Source organism: Aquila chrysaetos, chromosome Z (assembly GCF_900496995.4).
Source record: "Aquila chrysaetos chrysaetos chromosome Z, bAquChr1.4, whole genome shotgun sequence".
In the NCBI taxonomy this organism is placed as follows: Eukaryota; Metazoa; Chordata; class Aves; order Accipitriformes; family Accipitridae; genus Aquila; species Aquila chrysaetos.
Window position 1 is genome coordinate 50,208,655 of NC_044030.1, and position 16,491 is coordinate 50,225,145.

General features: G+C 42.1%; 1 protein-coding gene across 4 annotated transcripts in view; it reads right to left on the minus strand.

Annotated features, from left to right (window-relative positions):
• Positions 1 to 412: 412 nt before the first annotated feature.
• ADAMTSL1 (ADAMTS like 1) overlaps positions 413 to 16,491 on the minus strand; it is a 489,531-nt gene continuing 473,452 nt past the window's right edge. For 3 of the 4 annotated variants that reach the window (XM_030004254.2, XM_030004257.2, XM_030004256.2), the window contains 6 exons: positions 14,542 to 14,742; positions 13,307 to 13,487; positions 10,389 to 10,596; positions 7,218 to 7,327; positions 6,017 to 6,237; positions 413 to 4,425 (listed from right to left, as the gene is read on the minus strand). In XM_030004254.2, coding sequence (XP_029860114.1) covers positions 4,319 to 4,425; positions 6,017 to 6,237; positions 7,218 to 7,327; positions 10,389 to 10,596; positions 13,307 to 13,487; positions 14,542 to 14,742 — 1,028 coding nt within the window. In that variant the 3' untranslated portion in view covers positions 413 to 4,318. The remainder of the gene's footprint in view (positions 4,426 to 6,016; positions 6,238 to 7,217; positions 7,328 to 10,388; positions 10,597 to 13,306; positions 13,488 to 14,541; positions 14,743 to 16,491) is intronic. The other variant, XM_030004255.2, reaches the window with a different exon arrangement.

Consider the following 16,491-nt stretch of genomic DNA (forward strand, 5'->3'; position numbering starts at 1 on the left):
TTGGTTTAGTGTCCACAAATAAAAGCTGAGTGTGACAGTTAATACATAACATTAGTGACAAATATATGTATATCTTTAAACAAGAGGATGAAGGGAATGGTTAAATCAGTGATTCCCAAACTGTGGTCTGCAGCTAATATGCAAAGCCAGAATTAGCATTAGCAGTTCTGAGCTTCCCATCTGTTTACACTGGCAGACTCCAAGAAAATCTGGCATTTAAAACAGTTTGAAAGCTTCTGTGTTAAAAATCAGATAACTGAAAGAATGAAGTTAATTCATTCAACTACTAGCTGAAATGATCAGTGACTCACTGGCAACTGCCATTAAGAACTTATGAGGACTTCTGTGGTCCTGAAAATCTGGAAGAAAGTAAGCTTTTTGTTCACTTTTTTCTACAAATAGAGGTGTCAGCTTATGCTGATAGAGAATAATCACATTTATTGATGAATCAGTGTTTGGGCACCAAACAGATAGTAAGGTGATCATTAGTTTTCTGTTTGACAGGGTAATTTGCAAAAAGCAACATAACTTAAAAAGATCTTCAATTGCAGTCCATATGATTGCAGCGAGATAGTAGAAAAAAAATTTCCAGCTAAAGGCTACTTTGGAAAACTCTGCCTATGGCTTCTATGGTTTTAAGAGTATGTATGCAGATGTACATGCCTGGAGTAGTTTAGCTGTTCTTACCTTGTCCCACCTTGGGGGAGGGTCTCCTGTGGGAAACCTTTCAGGACTGCATTTTTCTTCTTGTTGCAGAACTGTTTTAATTCCTTGAGGAAAATTAGTATGGAGAACAAAACTGGAAGCTTGCTTTGAAGGTTTTGAAGGCTTTTTGACTTGACTGGTAACTAGAGCCATATGCATAAAAAGAGAATAATTATTCTCTTGAGAACCTAAGCTGGCCTGCTGTTCATTTTACATCAGCACCAGCTTCTATAATTGTTTTACTCAAAATGAATGACCAAATTCCCATTGTCTTTGGCAGTGTTGCTTGGAAGTCTTAGGTCTGGTCTTTGGCTTGCATCTCTGTGTCTGTTTATGTATGTGTGAGGTGTTATTTACCTACAGTGTAGGTGTCTAAAAAGCATATGCAGGAACATCATACTAGGGAAATTGTCAGTAAATCAGAGCAAAATCACTGTTCCCTTTTGGAAGAGACATTGTATCATTTGTTTGAAAAGGGCAACAGCAGAACCAGCTTAGTTTTCCAAACTTGGTTTTGTCTTTGTTAAGAGAAAATGCTTTTGCTTTGTTAATTTTTTTTCTTCTTTCCTCTCCTCCTTGTAATTCTGACCACTACCAGGATTCCCTCTATGTATACACTTGATACTTCAAGGAGTTGGAAGCTCCATTACTGAAGGCAGCAGCAACCTATAAGGAAAAACTGAAGTAATAGGGGTTGCTTCATGCCCTAGGTTGCTGAGGAGAGTTACAAGATGTCTTTAATCATTGCTGCATGGAAAAAAGGAGTACTTTTACTGATTTCCATGATCCTAGGACCAGCAGTGATGGCTTTATACTTCTGCAAGAGCAATAGATGCAAGACATTAGCAAAAAAGAATAAAGCAAGATAAATTAAGAATTAAAATGGATCTTCAAGACAAGGTGCAGAATCTTAATGGCTGGAAACATTTAAAAACAAGTTAAGACATCCTCTTTTCCCAAGGCAGGTAGATCATGTGTACTTTGTGTAACAACAGCTGTGTGCTGCTATCATAATACAGAATAAGGACAGAGTACTCCAACAGCTTTGCTACTTTGTTTGGCTTTTGCTTTTAAGATTAATAAACAACACATCAGACAGCAGTAGTTAAATAAGTAACCTGCATTACTTGTACAAAAAGTTATATAAATACAAGTTTGCTGTTTTGTTTTCTCTTTAGAGAAGGAAAGCGTCCTTTCATAAAATATCCAGCAATCCTTATCTTACTGAGATGCTGCCAAGTCACAATTCAGAGGACAGACATGTGAAATTAAATCCACACTGTGCAGAGACAACATAGTGGCCCCTCCAAATCTGATCTTTAATGTTCATCCTGTGCACAGTTACACAGCTACTATTCAACATGTGATTGTCTGAATATGTTTTGCTATTAAACAAATGAAAATACTTCCCCATACTGCTTTTTGTTAACTACTGTACTAGAAATATCCACCACATCGTCGTCGTCGTCATCATCATCATTATTGTTATTAAGGAACTGTCCTTCATTCCATGCATAACTATCATTTCACAAGTTAAAAATGTCATCCCTCCCTCATGTCATAGTTTATAAAGCACTCTGTGCACAGTGAAGCAGATCCCCAATTAAATGCAAGTGCTATTAAAATTAAGAGAAATACACTATTACCGATGATTTTAGAGGAACAAAATTATGGGGAGATTTTAAAAAAAAACCCCAAATAGTTTTATCTGGACAAAATAATGTACAATTATTAATATTGCACTTTTTATACAAGAAATCCTAATAAATATACAGAAAAGATATACATTTACATACATAGAAAGACATTCTTCTTTTTTTTTTTAAATAAATGTTACATTGATGCTTAGCAACACTATTTCTTGAAGACCCATTTGTAGTAGGAGGGTTCACTGCCAGATGTGTTTAGAAGTAAGCCAGCTCGAGACAGTTTAATGTCATGAACCTGGCACTGACCTCAAAAGGGGACTCCCAGTTTTGCTGAAAAACCCACGTGTCATGGAAGCTGTAACACTGCAGTACTTCAACAGCATTTCATTAACGTACCACAAGGCATGAGCCCCACTGGGGGTGACAGGAGAGGCGCAGCCAAGCCTTTAGTTTAGAGATGGTCTTGAGCCAAAGCCTCAGATCCAGATAGCTCTCCTTTAAAGTTTCATGATGCTCAAACACCCTACTTCGCAGATTTCCTCTAATTTTAGGGTTCTATTCTGAGCAGAGCAGAGAGAGTGCCCAGGAACTAAAACAATGAAGCACCTCACTGGCTGAATAACCACTGCAGCTGGCCAGGGGAAGAGACTCACAGACAGCATGCAAAGTCATGCTGTGGGTGTGATGTTTGAGCCTCACTTTTTAGATTGCATCTTCAGGGTGTTATACATGGGCTTAAAAATGTGCTGCTTTATAGCACCTGTTTTGTTGTGGGAGGCAGCAGGAGAGGAGCAAGTTTGTTAAAAATTATTGGCATTAGTCCTCTGGGATAGATGCTGAATCCATTCTGTTTCTACTGAGTAGGAATAACTACAAGAAACCAGAATACAGCTCTTTTATACAACTTGTCCAAAAGGTTTGGCTGCCAGGAGAGAGAAATTTCACATTAGCAGGACAGGAAAACCCACTTCCTCAAGTTCCTTTCCAAAACCCCAGGTCTGAAAGCACCTGAACTCTGGGAACTTGTACTCCTCTTTTCCAGATAATCGTTAGTAGGATGCAGTATGCAAAGTAGCTCCTGTTACCACAGACAATTTCTATCTTTCCTGCATGGGCTCACTACAGGACAGCATTTGCACATTTGTACTACAGTCTGTCAACAGCAGTTCATACTGTCTCTCCTTCTCCTGAATAATAACTAACATCATCACCTCACCTCTGTGCTGAGGGCAACGCTCCTATCCCCAATCCTCCCTCACAAGCACAACCTGGGAACTTTTTCAGGTGTGCCTTAGACTCACTAATTTTACACACCATTGTTCAACTTCCCCAGACACCAGATCCTCAAGGATCATGAGGATCTCCCACTGAAATCATCTGAAGGCCTGGCATGAGAAGAAGAGAGGGGTTTAGAAAGAAAAAAAGGAATAAAGCAAAATCATATGCTTATATTCTCAAAGTAGCCTAAGATAGCTGAAGTAACTGTATATTGCATGGCTGAATGTTTAGGTTAGGTTTTTTTTTTTTCCCTCCAGTACCCCATGACCTGCCAAGCTGTTTGATTATTTGTTTCATATTGTGGTGATCCAATGCGATGCTAGGATTTTACTCTGATCTGCTTACCCATTTGTCTGTTGGTGTATCCTCAGACATGTACATGGATTATGGGGCAGCCCCACTCCTCTCAGGCCCATTGCTGGTGGTGTGGGGCTCACTGACTCTTTGTGGTCTACCCTCATGACTGTGTTTTGCTGCATTCTGTCTCCAATATTCATAGCAAAGAAAACTTGTCAAGTCCCTTTACAACAATGATTTGGTAAAAGGTTTTCTTTTTTTTTAAAGGGAAATAAATAAATAAAATGAAAAAAAGAATTCCATTCCATTTATATTTTCTGTAACAGTCCTTGCCCCAGTGAAGCAAAGGCTATGATCCCCTTGTTTCTCCGTTTTCATTGCTTTTGTCTTCAGGATTTTCCACAAGTCCCACAGCAGCGTGACTTGAACTGGGTGAGCTGGCAGAGTTTGAGCTGCTTCACTTTCTCACAGTACCTTGTGGTGTCTCTGCACTCTGCTGCCAAAGGGGAAACAAAAAGGAGAAATGGTGATGAAGCAATGAAAAAAGGATTTCTTACCTGAGAACATTTCCTGGAGTGGTCGAGAGGGGGACCAAGACAGCTTTGTGTTGTGAGGTCTCACTATGAGCATGAGCTTGACTGGCTGCAAAGACTGAATGGGAACTTCAATCAGCCAAAGGCTCAAGGGAGAACTTGGTGGGCAGCCTTTGCTTTCAGAGCCTGGAAAGAGGGCTTCTGAGGCTGCTCCAACACTGTCAGTTTGTCATCTACCAGCATTTTAGGGAGGCTCAAGGAGTTTCAGAACAGTTGTTAAACCAAAGATGAAGTAGCAAATAAAACTGGGAACTTATTTTAACAGAATAAGTTTGGCACTTTGGCCAACCTTCTGCATTTGAAAAGACAGTGTGTGGGAGTGTCACCCCAGCTCACCAAGTGTTGTGTTGTGTTTTTCGCACGTGTTGCAAAACACAGCCCAGGGTGAAGATGTTAAGACACTTTTTGAACTCCCCTAGGACTTAGGTCCTGGCATCATTTGGACAGTTTTTGAGTCCTGCAGCCTCCTGCTTTTGAGCTCCAGATTGGAAAATTGTCCCATATCCCTGCAAAACCTTGGGGGTGTGTTGTTGCTCGAGCGAGTCCCACTTCCCATGCTAGGGCTGGAGAGGGGGTTCATCACAGGGCAGTTGTACAACCCCTTCCAGTACTGTCTGTGCCAGATAACTCCACGGTTGTCTAGATGTGGGACATTTCTATGCAGCAGGAAGAAGCTATAGTGACAGCAAAGGTCTTGCTTGGTACCTGTAAGCTCACCCAACCCTTCCACTTCCATTAGGGTACCCCAAACTCAGCTCATGGGTTTGGACCTATGGAGTCTGCTTTGCCTCTACTAGGAGGGAGCGTCAGAGTTGGCGCAGCTGTAGGCAAGCGCAAGTGGGTTCTGCTGCTGCTTCTATGACGATTGCACAGCAACCAGCTTGCATGCTAGAGGATGGGATCTGCCCATCAAAATCAGCAGGTGAAGTGGGAGCCGGGGCAAATGAAAAGACAGTGATTTAAACTTGTGCTGCCTCGTGTTTCCCAAGTGGGCATTGCCATAGCAGGGCATTTTTTCCAAAGAGACACATAATATCTTCTTTTTTTTTTTTTATATTTGCAACTTTTCTAGTCCTTTGGCAGGCCAAATTAGTTGCTTGTCACCTGAAAGGAAGCAGCCTCCAGTCCAGGAATTCCCATCATCAACCTACCCACTGGATTTAGACTTACTGTATTTTAACTATAGCCAGCAGTCTATGGTTCGTGTTTTTCTTTCTGTCTGTACCATTAATGGAAAGTTAAGACTGCATCAGCCTTTTCACATGCTATTAGCAAGGCGACACAATCCCAGCACTAACACCGTTGCCACCAAACCACAATGGGCATCATTCCCCACTGGGGCGCTGAGTTTTGGACATTGCGTTTTTGCACGTTTGGGCTGGAGATTCCCCAGGATGCCCAGCAGCAAGGTCCACTGCTACATTTCTGAGAGATGGCTCTGCCTTCTTCCCTCCCCCCGCCGCTGCACTGCTGCCCCTCCTCTCAGTAAAGTACCGTTTTCACAGGGTGTGATGTTGCAGCGCTGCCAGTTTGCTGGCCGTGGCCTCCAGGAGCAGTGATGTTCCAGCACAGGCTTGTTGGTGCGGACGTGCACACAGTCCACACGCCGGGACTGGAAGCCGTAGTTTCCGCACGTAGCCGTGCAAACGGTCCACAGGCTGACCCTCCAGTGCACGCCGCAGATGTCACTCCAGCAGTTCTGGGTGCTCAGTGGCCTGTGGGCAGGAGGGAGGGAGGCATGACCTGTCATCACGTTGCCCAGCGAGCACCGCACACTGCTCCGGGTGTCATGCAAGCTCCGGGGACAGCAAGCCTTGCATATCCCAAACATAGTTCGATCAGAGCACCATATGGGTCAGGTCTTCAATGGGTGCAAGGTGAGGAAACTGCACTGCACTGAAAGGCAGTTTGTAACTGCACTCAAGGACCAGACCCTCAGTGGGCACACACTGGTATAGCACTACAGGAGCTAAATGACCATTTGAAGTATTTGAGGATTTGGCCAAAATGGCCCCTCCATGAAGTGTCAAACCAGAAGTCCACTGAAAAGATGTAATGAGTGAAGTAGTGACCCAGCAGGGCTTTATAAGTTTTTATGGGTTTACAGCCAGTGGGAACAAAACCAATTCTTTGAAACCCTCCTTTTCCCTTCAATGCATTCTAACACAAGATCCATCGGCACACTTGGTTCCCACCTATTTGTCACACAGATAATGAAAACACAAGTGGGAGCCAAAAAGCCAATTATATTAATTTTCAGTCATGATCAGGCATGATTTACATACCTAAGTCTCATGTAAAGTAAGTATGTCTTTACAATGTTGACAGTGGAGTTTATCTGCAGGAAAACAAAAGCTGCGGAGTCCCTTTTTTTCCCCAGTTAGAGCTTGTGTTTAAATAAGAGAAAAGGAGACTGGCAGCTTAAGAACATATAGCACAGCCTTTCAGTCACAATTTGGCATGCCTAGAAGACTTTCCAGTTGTTGGCCAACTAGTGTTTTTTTCTGGGGCTCACAGGAACAAATAGTGTAGCCTGGGCTTAAGCTTGGTGAGATTTGTACCACGCAAATGTATAGATTGCAGCATGACCTCTTTGTTACACAGGGGAAACCCAAAAGTTGTCAGTTAAGTCACTAGTCCATTCAACATCTCTGCAAAGGGTAGTGGTTTCAGACATAAGGGATTCCTGTCCTACCTTGGTAAGGCACTGCATTGATCAGATGACACAGAAGTCCCATCTTTGGTCTGGCAAAATACCTGCCTGTGCTGTACAGCCAGTCGTGGCCCAATGCAAGGCCCGTTACACTGTGAACACAGAAAAATCACTTAAGGCAGGACATGTTCCCCTTCCATAAGACTGCTGGTGAAATAAAGTGCATACTGCTGTGCAGTGACTGTTGAGCTTTTGAGCACTTCCTGCAGCTCTGCAGGCTTTGAAGGCTGAGCATGCAGTCACCTTCTGCCCTACCTCACTCCCCTCCAGCATCATTAAAACTGCATTTCTATATCTGCTCTGTAGATTCATTACCTCTCCTCTTCAATAGTTCAATCTTAAATATATATCTGTTAGGGCAAATAAAGTACTCTCATGTCATTAGCCAAGAGCCTGTGAACCATACAGGAATACATTTCTTTTACTGTGCATTTTGCAGCTTATACTATCACAATTTATGGGCAAATAGTTAATAACCAAGAATGCATTGAACCAAGAACATATTCCACACAATTTAATAATTTAAAAGCATTGCAGGACAATAAACAAATGCAGCAAACATGACGAACACAGTAGATCTGCAAGCTTGCTCCAATATGGAGGTTATCCTAACCTATTCAAGGTTAGCAATCATATGTTTACTGTTTAACCCTTCTAATCCTCTGCTGCAATTAAATCATAATTAGCTATAGGTATGAAGTATGTATTTGTGTTCTTTTAAAATTATATCAACTGTTAGGAAACAGTTTGTTTTTCTAAGTATCTGGAAATTATATTCAAGAAAAACTGAGGATTGAAGAAAGGGACCTTAGTGTGAGGGAGGAATTTTTGCCAGGGAGGGGCTGCTGACCGATCCCTCTGCCCCCTCCACCCCGTCATCAGTAGAAGTCCTATTCCACACTACCATGCACTCCTCACATAATACTCTCTTCCCACTGCTATTTCTTCCCTCCCTGACAACTGGGAGAGAGAAGCAGTGACTGGCAGGTTTCCAGTTGCTCCCAGTTAACCCCTTCATTGAGCAAGGTGGATGGAAATGTTGTTGGTTGGAGTATGTGGAGCACTTCTGTGATATCTGCAGGGGCTAGCAGTCCAGCAAGTTTGAGTCACTAGTTTTAAAACACTATGGGATTACACAGTGGAGCTTAAAATGCCACTAACATTAAATGAAGGAAAGGAATTCATTCTAGAGGTGAGGGCAGGGTAGGTAGTCTGTTTATTTTCTCTGTGAGTTCAGAAAGTTGGTTACTACATGTGGGCAACATGGACCTGACACCCCATGATATTACCAAGAAGGTCATTGATCCATTAAGCCACTGAGCCAGTGGTATGTTTCTAACTGTAGTTAGATAACAGTCTTCTGGCTTGGAGACTGAGCTGTATAGAATCATGTGGGACTTGATTTTTTTTTTTTAAACTTAGAGAGAAGAAATATTATATTATAATGCACAGAGGTTAGGTCTAACAAATTAATTCACACCTCTTTGATTGTCTCAGCTGAGTATGATGTCATGAGGAACAATATAGCCCATAAAGATCTACAAAATAAGGATGAGGTAATTGGTTTTTTGCAAGGATAATCCAGTCTTTACCTGGAATTCCACAGGGAGTGAAAATTTGCTTCTTTCATATCAAAGGATAATTCCAAGCTTTACTCATAATACAATAACTCAATCACCTTTCATGAGAGAGATTTCCAAAATACACAGGCAAGAGTTAAATGAAGTTGTTTTCAAGTAGTGAACAAGTTCTAGTAGCTGAAGATGCTTTTTACTACCAACACCATAATAAAACCTGATGCAGCGCAATGTGTGGTGCATACTACCCCAAGCAAATACAGAATGCATGTTGTTATTAATAATAAACTATCACATTACTCTAACCTCTAATACAATGAGATAGCATTTGCCACTGTTTTCAAACTGACTTACCACACACTAATTAGAAAAGGAGGCAAAATATTTCATGATAGCTCACTATATGTCAATATACCCAGTTATTACTCTGGGTAATTATTTTCTTAGCCTCTTTTTGCATGGTAAGAAGCCTCACTTCTATACCTTTACCTGACTTATCATTTCAATTAGATGTATGACTACTTTGATTTTATCAGACTGCTTTTTCTTTTTCCCATTGAAACGTTCATTTCACCAAAAGTGATGTTAAAGTAGTATCGGTATCTGGCTTTAACCTCAAGCAAAATTGCCTTTTGTGGTTTTAACACTGTCTCTCATTCACCCTGGAATGCTGTATCCCCATGTGAATTGCCACTGTGGAGACCTTTGGGCTAAAGTCTGTGAATTTCTATCCCTAAGTCTGGACTGTAGTGGACTCATCAACCTTCACATATGGCTCAGTCAAGGTGAATGGGGAGAAAAGGGAGGAAAGCACATAGTAATGACTGGCCCCAGGTTATAATTGACTACATATTGACAAGTGTCTTTTCAGGAAATCTCATAGCTCACAGAAAGACAAACTGTTCTGTGGATTCCCACAATAAAGCGATTTAACTCTAAATACTTTGAACGTTGGGTATCTATGGAGTGAAGCTTTTTAACATCCGATCATTGCACGAAGCTGCAAGGAGAGAATTTGAAGATCTACAAAACAGCAGAAGTAGTCTGAAAACGCTTTTAGACCTCCATTCTGCTTTTCGACATGAAGCAAATCAAGAAAGCTCCCACTTCTTGGTGTTCTCAGGAAGCATCAGCAACTTCGTAAAACTGGGTTATTGTACAACCCCACTGCCCCAAACCTATCACAATCATCAGTCCTGACTCCTGCCAACCAAAACTGAAACACACTCACTGGGTGGTAAGGGGAATTAAGATTTGGAGAATGCTATTTCCCAAATGTGTTACCTGTCACTACAAAGAGGAGCTGCAGAACTTTCCACTGGGGATGATACAGGGGTCTGCAGTAAAAGTCCTGCTCACAAGCAGCATTTCTAGGGATTGCGGGAAGCTACAGAAATCCAAGCATGCAGTGCATCAAATATGGAGTTGAAAGAGCTGAGTAACTTAGTTGCCTCCACAAAAGCCGGCAGACCCTAACCTAAAGATACCAGGGTGCAAAATCACTCCTCTCATTTTCTGCCACTTTTTTCTAGCCCACACTATGAGGCTGTCCTTGAACTGCTGGCTTCTTCCTTACCTGGCTCCAGGAGGAGGCCACCCACTCGACACAGGGCTGTCTGTTACAGTTCTGTGTGTCCACAGGGTGCTTAGACACCTGGGCACAAGCCTCATTTGACATTGGGACAGAGCTGCCTTTTGCTGTCAGGCGCTGACACGTCACTCGCCGCATCTGGATGCCTCCACCGCAGCTTCGTGTGCAAGGAGACCATGATGTTACCATCCATCTGTGAGAGAAAGACGAACAGGTCAGGGAGTAGGTATGTGCCACCAACATTTGCAGGATCACTGGTGTCAACAGGTCTTTACGTATTGGACCAAAGAAAGGCAACAATGGCTTGGTTCATTTAGGGTGTGATCCCAAAAGGTGCTGAGTGCCTCCGCCTCCCATAGTAGTCACTGAAAACTGCTCAGAGGATGAAAGATGAGAAAAGAGCACATTTTTCATCAAATTATCTTTCTCAAGGCTCTTTGGGCCCAGAATTCATTTTCTAGCCCTTAAGGCTGTTTTTAAAGGCTCAGTAAATATTTCTAGGTCAGGCACAGGGGTTGGGCATGGCTGCTCTTACACCACTGTGCCATGGAGGCCTTGGTCACAGACTACAGTCACAACACCAGCAATGACTAGCCCATTTACACCCCTTAATAGGGAAAACTATCTCTGTAAAGTTGCTGGAGTAGCTCACAGGCCACTTTGAACTTGCTACTGACAGAATAGCCAAAAGCCTGCTGGGTCCTGCTGGTGTCTGCCTGCTTTGTTATGCCCCTGACAGCTGGGATAATCCAGAAAAGCCTGAAGGTTGCTCAGGCATGTGGCCGGTGCACAGTCAGCCCAGGGACAAAGGACACCTTTCTTCTTTCCTCCTGAGCTCAGACCATTCATTCACCAGCTGAGGCTGAGGCTCTGAACCCCTATGGGCTACGGTTTAAGAAATCCAGTCTAACTACTAAAAAGCCTGTAGCAACAGAAAATAATAGTCCAGGTCCAAACTCTTACCAAGATGGACAATACATTTTGTCTCTTTAAGGATCATTAAGTGAAACACTTGTACAGTTGGTTTTGGTAGGGAGGTAGGTAGGAACGGGAAGGATGTGGCTGATTACTAGTTTCCTGAAGAGTTTTATGGTCAAGTCAGCAGTTTACTTCATTAATTTTCAGGATACTTGGCAGGATTTGTGTGTTATTGGGAGGAAAATAGTGCCTATCACATCCCACACCAGCAGTGTTTATGATTACTTTACAAAATAGGCAATAGGCATTCTCCAGTCCCATGGAGAGGCATCCATTGTTATTACTCAGTCTTCTGCGGGTGATTAACTCCTGTGGTCACAGAAACAAGTATATAGACAAACACAGTCCCAACATGGAAAACAAAAACATTGTTACTTTTTTTCATGCAGTTTGGTGAGGTTGAATCTGAAGTTTCCACACCCCTCGTAAAGCTCTGCTCTGCATTTCAATCAACTTTTATTTCCAAGCTTACACCTCAGCAGCTTTTTGGGAGCTGAGGGAGGATTGTGGGCTGTGTTACAGTTCAGGGAAGGTATAAAAAGACATAAACCATTCCCACGGAATTTACTGCCATCACCAAGGAAAACTGCTGCTAATGAGCGTGTTTCATATTTCGCCAAATCTCTTTTGGTTTCCTTCTTATGACTCAGCTGGCAACTCAGAAAACATTTCCCTGCAAAGAGGGGTAGGAATATATTTTAAAAGGTAATTAAACAGAACCTTGCCATATACCCAAGACACAGCAAGCGTGGTAACTCTGGCCGCTTACTTCTCATCGGGTTGCTTAGCACCTCTCATTGCCTCAGCTTAGAGTCTCTTTTTTAATACAAGTCCCAAATGACTGTTGAATCAGAGAAGTTGCACTAAATCTCTCTTGAGATCCTGACTACTTTTAAGTGCTTGTTTACTGAAACACACCATGTCCACAGTGGAAATAAGGGAGAGGAGGGAGTAAACCCCCAGAAAAATATGGAAAAACACATTTACACATCTCAGCTAAGGAGCCACTGAATTACAGAAGTAGGACATTTTTAACATGGAGGAAGTATAACACTACACCCACTCTCTGGATAGGCACTCAGGATATATTCTTTGCACCAAAGGTTGTCAAAGAAGGAAAGTATTTTGTGTGGGGAGGAAGCAGCAGAGGAAGACCTAAGTGTAGTCAGAAGTCCTTCAAGTTGTCCTGGTTCCATTTTGTTTAACAGTAAGTAAAAAACAGGGGATTACAGGAGCAGAGTTACAATCCCAAGGAAACCACAAACCAGCAATCTGCAAAAGGAGGCAGAACTCAGTCTGACCCCCCTTCACACCCACTAGAACTGATGGGATGTGCCCATTTTACAAAAGACATTTCCACTCTGCTAAGGGAGTTCTTCACAGCTGCAGCTACCATCCTATCCGTATTGATGTTCATTCAGGATACACAGGAGCTCAGAATAAAACCCCCAAATAGCTGTTAAACCTAGCTTCTTGTCTATTAGATTGTTGGGATAAACTGGAATTAAACTATGTGGAACACAAAAAAGGTACGACCCTACAGTTCCTGGGTGATAGAACTCCCATAAGTACAGAGCTCAGAACAGGCATGACATTTACATCCAACATAGGGTGAGGCTGGAATCACCTGAGACAACTCAAGCTGTGAGCTTTGCTAATAAAGAGTAGACAATAGCCTCTCTATTATTTTCTAGCCTAATTACTGAAGTAATAAACTGTCTTTCTACCACGTACTGTCAATGTTTTCCACAAATCTTGCTACAAATTCCCAACTGTCTAGGTTAAGCATTCATAAATTCCCTTTTAGCCATGACTTTTCTTCAGATAGGCACCAGAGAGGCTGCAATGGCATGATGTCCAGTGCAAAGAACTCTTCAAGCACCTTTTAAAAGCATGTATGACATTTAAACATGAGACAAACAAACCGTGAAGGGCAGTCTCTCCTGTTGCATGCGATGGGCTGCAGGGCTGGCTTGGGCTTCTCTTTGCAGTGGGATATGTTGACTTCAGCCCCATCCAGTAAGCACCTCAGCTGGGGCAGCTGCACCCCTTTGTGGCCACAGGAAGCTGAACAGGCCACCAGCTTGTCCACTGACCACTGGTATTCTGCCAAAAAGCATGGGAGAAACATGTTAACACACAAAACCTGCCAGCAAGAGACCCTTAGAAAAGGAAGAGTCAGAGATGTTTTCCAGGATGAAATACTTGGACTCGGAGTCTCATGTGAAGGTAAGCTGCCTACTCCTACAAGGCACCAGGCAATGAACAAAGAAGGAACACGATTCCAGCTGATGTAAGCCACTGACCGTCCTTGGTGTAACAAACCCCATTTTTTGGTGCTTAGAAGCATCAGGCATGCAAAGTGAATGACCAGGTAGAGCAGTTAAGTGAAGCCAGATGCCAGTGTTGAAGGACATTTCATCTATATTTTTAAAGGGATGTGATTTAGTGAAGATGTGGTTAACTGCAGTTGCCAGCAGTATCTACGATTCTCTGATCTACAACAGTGTGTTTCTCACTGGGTAGATCACACAGATCACCAATCCTGAAGATGAATAGGGGAGTTCCAACACACTTAAAATTTTATGGCAAAATTTAAGGAAAAGTCAAATTCTTCTCCACTCCATCCCTGACAAATGGAGCAACGAAAGCTGCATTTTCTGTTCCAACCCATCTGCACTGCTCTGTTCTGTGGCTTTATCACCTTCAGCTTATTTCTAGGGTAAATATAACAGCTGTGGCATTTTCACAAGTGAAAGGTTTTCAAGCAAGAAGAGACTGTGAAACACTGACTTTAGCAAATTAACAGAGGGGCTTCTAATTTTAGGGGTTCAAACTGTGACACTGTCTTGAATTTCTGGACAAGAAAATTGTCTAGACTCAACAAGCATAAGTGTAGCTTGAATCAGTAAGGTGTGTTTTATGATCAGCAGGCCAGAAATATCAGGTGTCATTTTGGTAAAGTGAAACCTAAGACACTATAAGGTACCTGGTAGTCCTGCAAATCTATATCCATGGCAGTAAACCATCAAAACATCTATTTCTGGCTGCACATGGCAGTCCTGGCTTCAGAGAGGAGAAATCCAGGATGAGAAAGGCAGTGCAGGGGAGTCCATGGCAAGAGCTTCACAGGGCAGCAGGACTGAAACTGGAAAGTTACCTTGTATATTCAGGGATGTTTTTTGTGTGAGTGAGCCAGCCTCATTCTGAGCAAGGCAGCTGAATTCACCATCAGGAGCATCACTGATGTTGAGTATCTGAAGAATCCGGCCTGCTGCCAGGAGGTGATGCCGCACACTGAGAGGCTCACCAGAGTAAAGCCAGGTGATGTTTGGGGTTGGATGACCATCCACAGCACAACCTAAAAACCAGGTACATGAAAGAAACCTGCTGAGTACTGAACTTGCTGCAAAATTACATGCTCTGAAGTGGTCAAAATTATGGGAAAAAGTCAATTCCATCCCATTTTCTCATAATGAAAAATACGAATACTGTGGTAATAAATACCTTCTCATCAGCTGAAAAAAAATTTATCCAAAAGCCAGTTAATCAGCCATGAAAATCTCAGATCAGCTTGGAAATATTTATATCAAGCCTTCTAAAGTTCCCATTATTTTGGATCATCATAATTTTAGTATTGAGGAAAGTGGGATAGGAACGTTACACACCTAGCATAAGCTCAAGGAGCACGCTTGAACAAGCAGTACAAACAGAACTTGGTCTCCAAACATCCTATTTATATCACAGGGCCTCCTTCCTCTCTTTGTTTTTTACATTAAAAATCAGAAGTTCTTGTTACACAGAAGTTTACACAAAATTTTTGTTACACAAAAAACTGTTGAAAAAACAAAGCGATAAAATCGAGCTTTTAGAGGTTTTTTTGCCACAGCAATGGACAATTCTCCAAGCAACAACCAACCAAAACCAGCAATTGAAAAACCCCTGCTGTTCTGAAGCATTGTACAGGTATGCCTACGGATCATCATCACAGCTGATGAGGTTTAGGTTCACAGTGAGTTCTTTGCCTGTTGAGCTGAGGGAGAGTATCTGTAAGATACTATTTCCTGTGGTCCTCATACCATCTGAACACTGCCAGTCTCATGATGAATTGCAGAAGATTTGCGAGACTTGCATAGCCTGGGAAAGATAGCTAAGTTGCCTTACATATTTCCTGGGGAAAAAGAAAGAACTAGGCAATTTTTGTGGTGCAACCATCCACACCAATTGCAGGGGTGGGGACCCAGAAAAGCCAAGCACAAGGGGTGGCATATATTACTTGGACTGCTTGTGGATTAGGCTAGTCCTGCACTTCCATGAGTCTCACTGATACATGAAAAGTCTGGCTAAGTTTCTGTGAATGCAATCTATACTGATTGTTAGTTTGTTATACTGCAACTTTACACTGTTTTGTGTATATTAGTAGATATGTGTAATGAATGACTTTACCGTATACAAAATCCCTTCTGAAAGAAGTGTACTATATAAAAAAACATAACATGTATACATGAACATTCACACTAGCACTGTTCAAAAGGAATGGGGTAAAAAAAGGAAGAGTACAAATTTAAAATACTAGAAGATGGAAGACTGTTCTAAGATTAAGGAATAATTCTATCAGCTGATATTTCTGTATTGTCATCTCCATGTTATTTGATTATTATTTATTATCCACTGAAACAAATAAGGATGTTGAATATAATGCCTTTGTAGCTGTATTACACAGTGAAGAGACACTGGAATGTGACATTTTTGTTACTGTTCTTCCTTTCATTCTTGCCCGTCCACTTGAGGAGATCCTCAACCAACATATACTGAGCAAGTACTGTTCCTACAAGAGAGGTAAGATGACTTATAGTTGCTGCAATCAAGATTTTATTTAAATATACATTTTTTCCTTAAGAACTTATCTACACCTTACTGAAGTGCCTATCACTGCAAGAATAAAAATACCATTTTCATTAATCTGCCCAGGAAGGCTGAACAGTTTGATTTCCAACCATCATCAAGACCAAAGCCTTGAGACTTGAGGAGCACATTACTTGGTTTAGGAACTCTTGCTACCCTTCTTTTGACCTTGCTCACACCCCTAAACTAACACTAGGGACTGGGC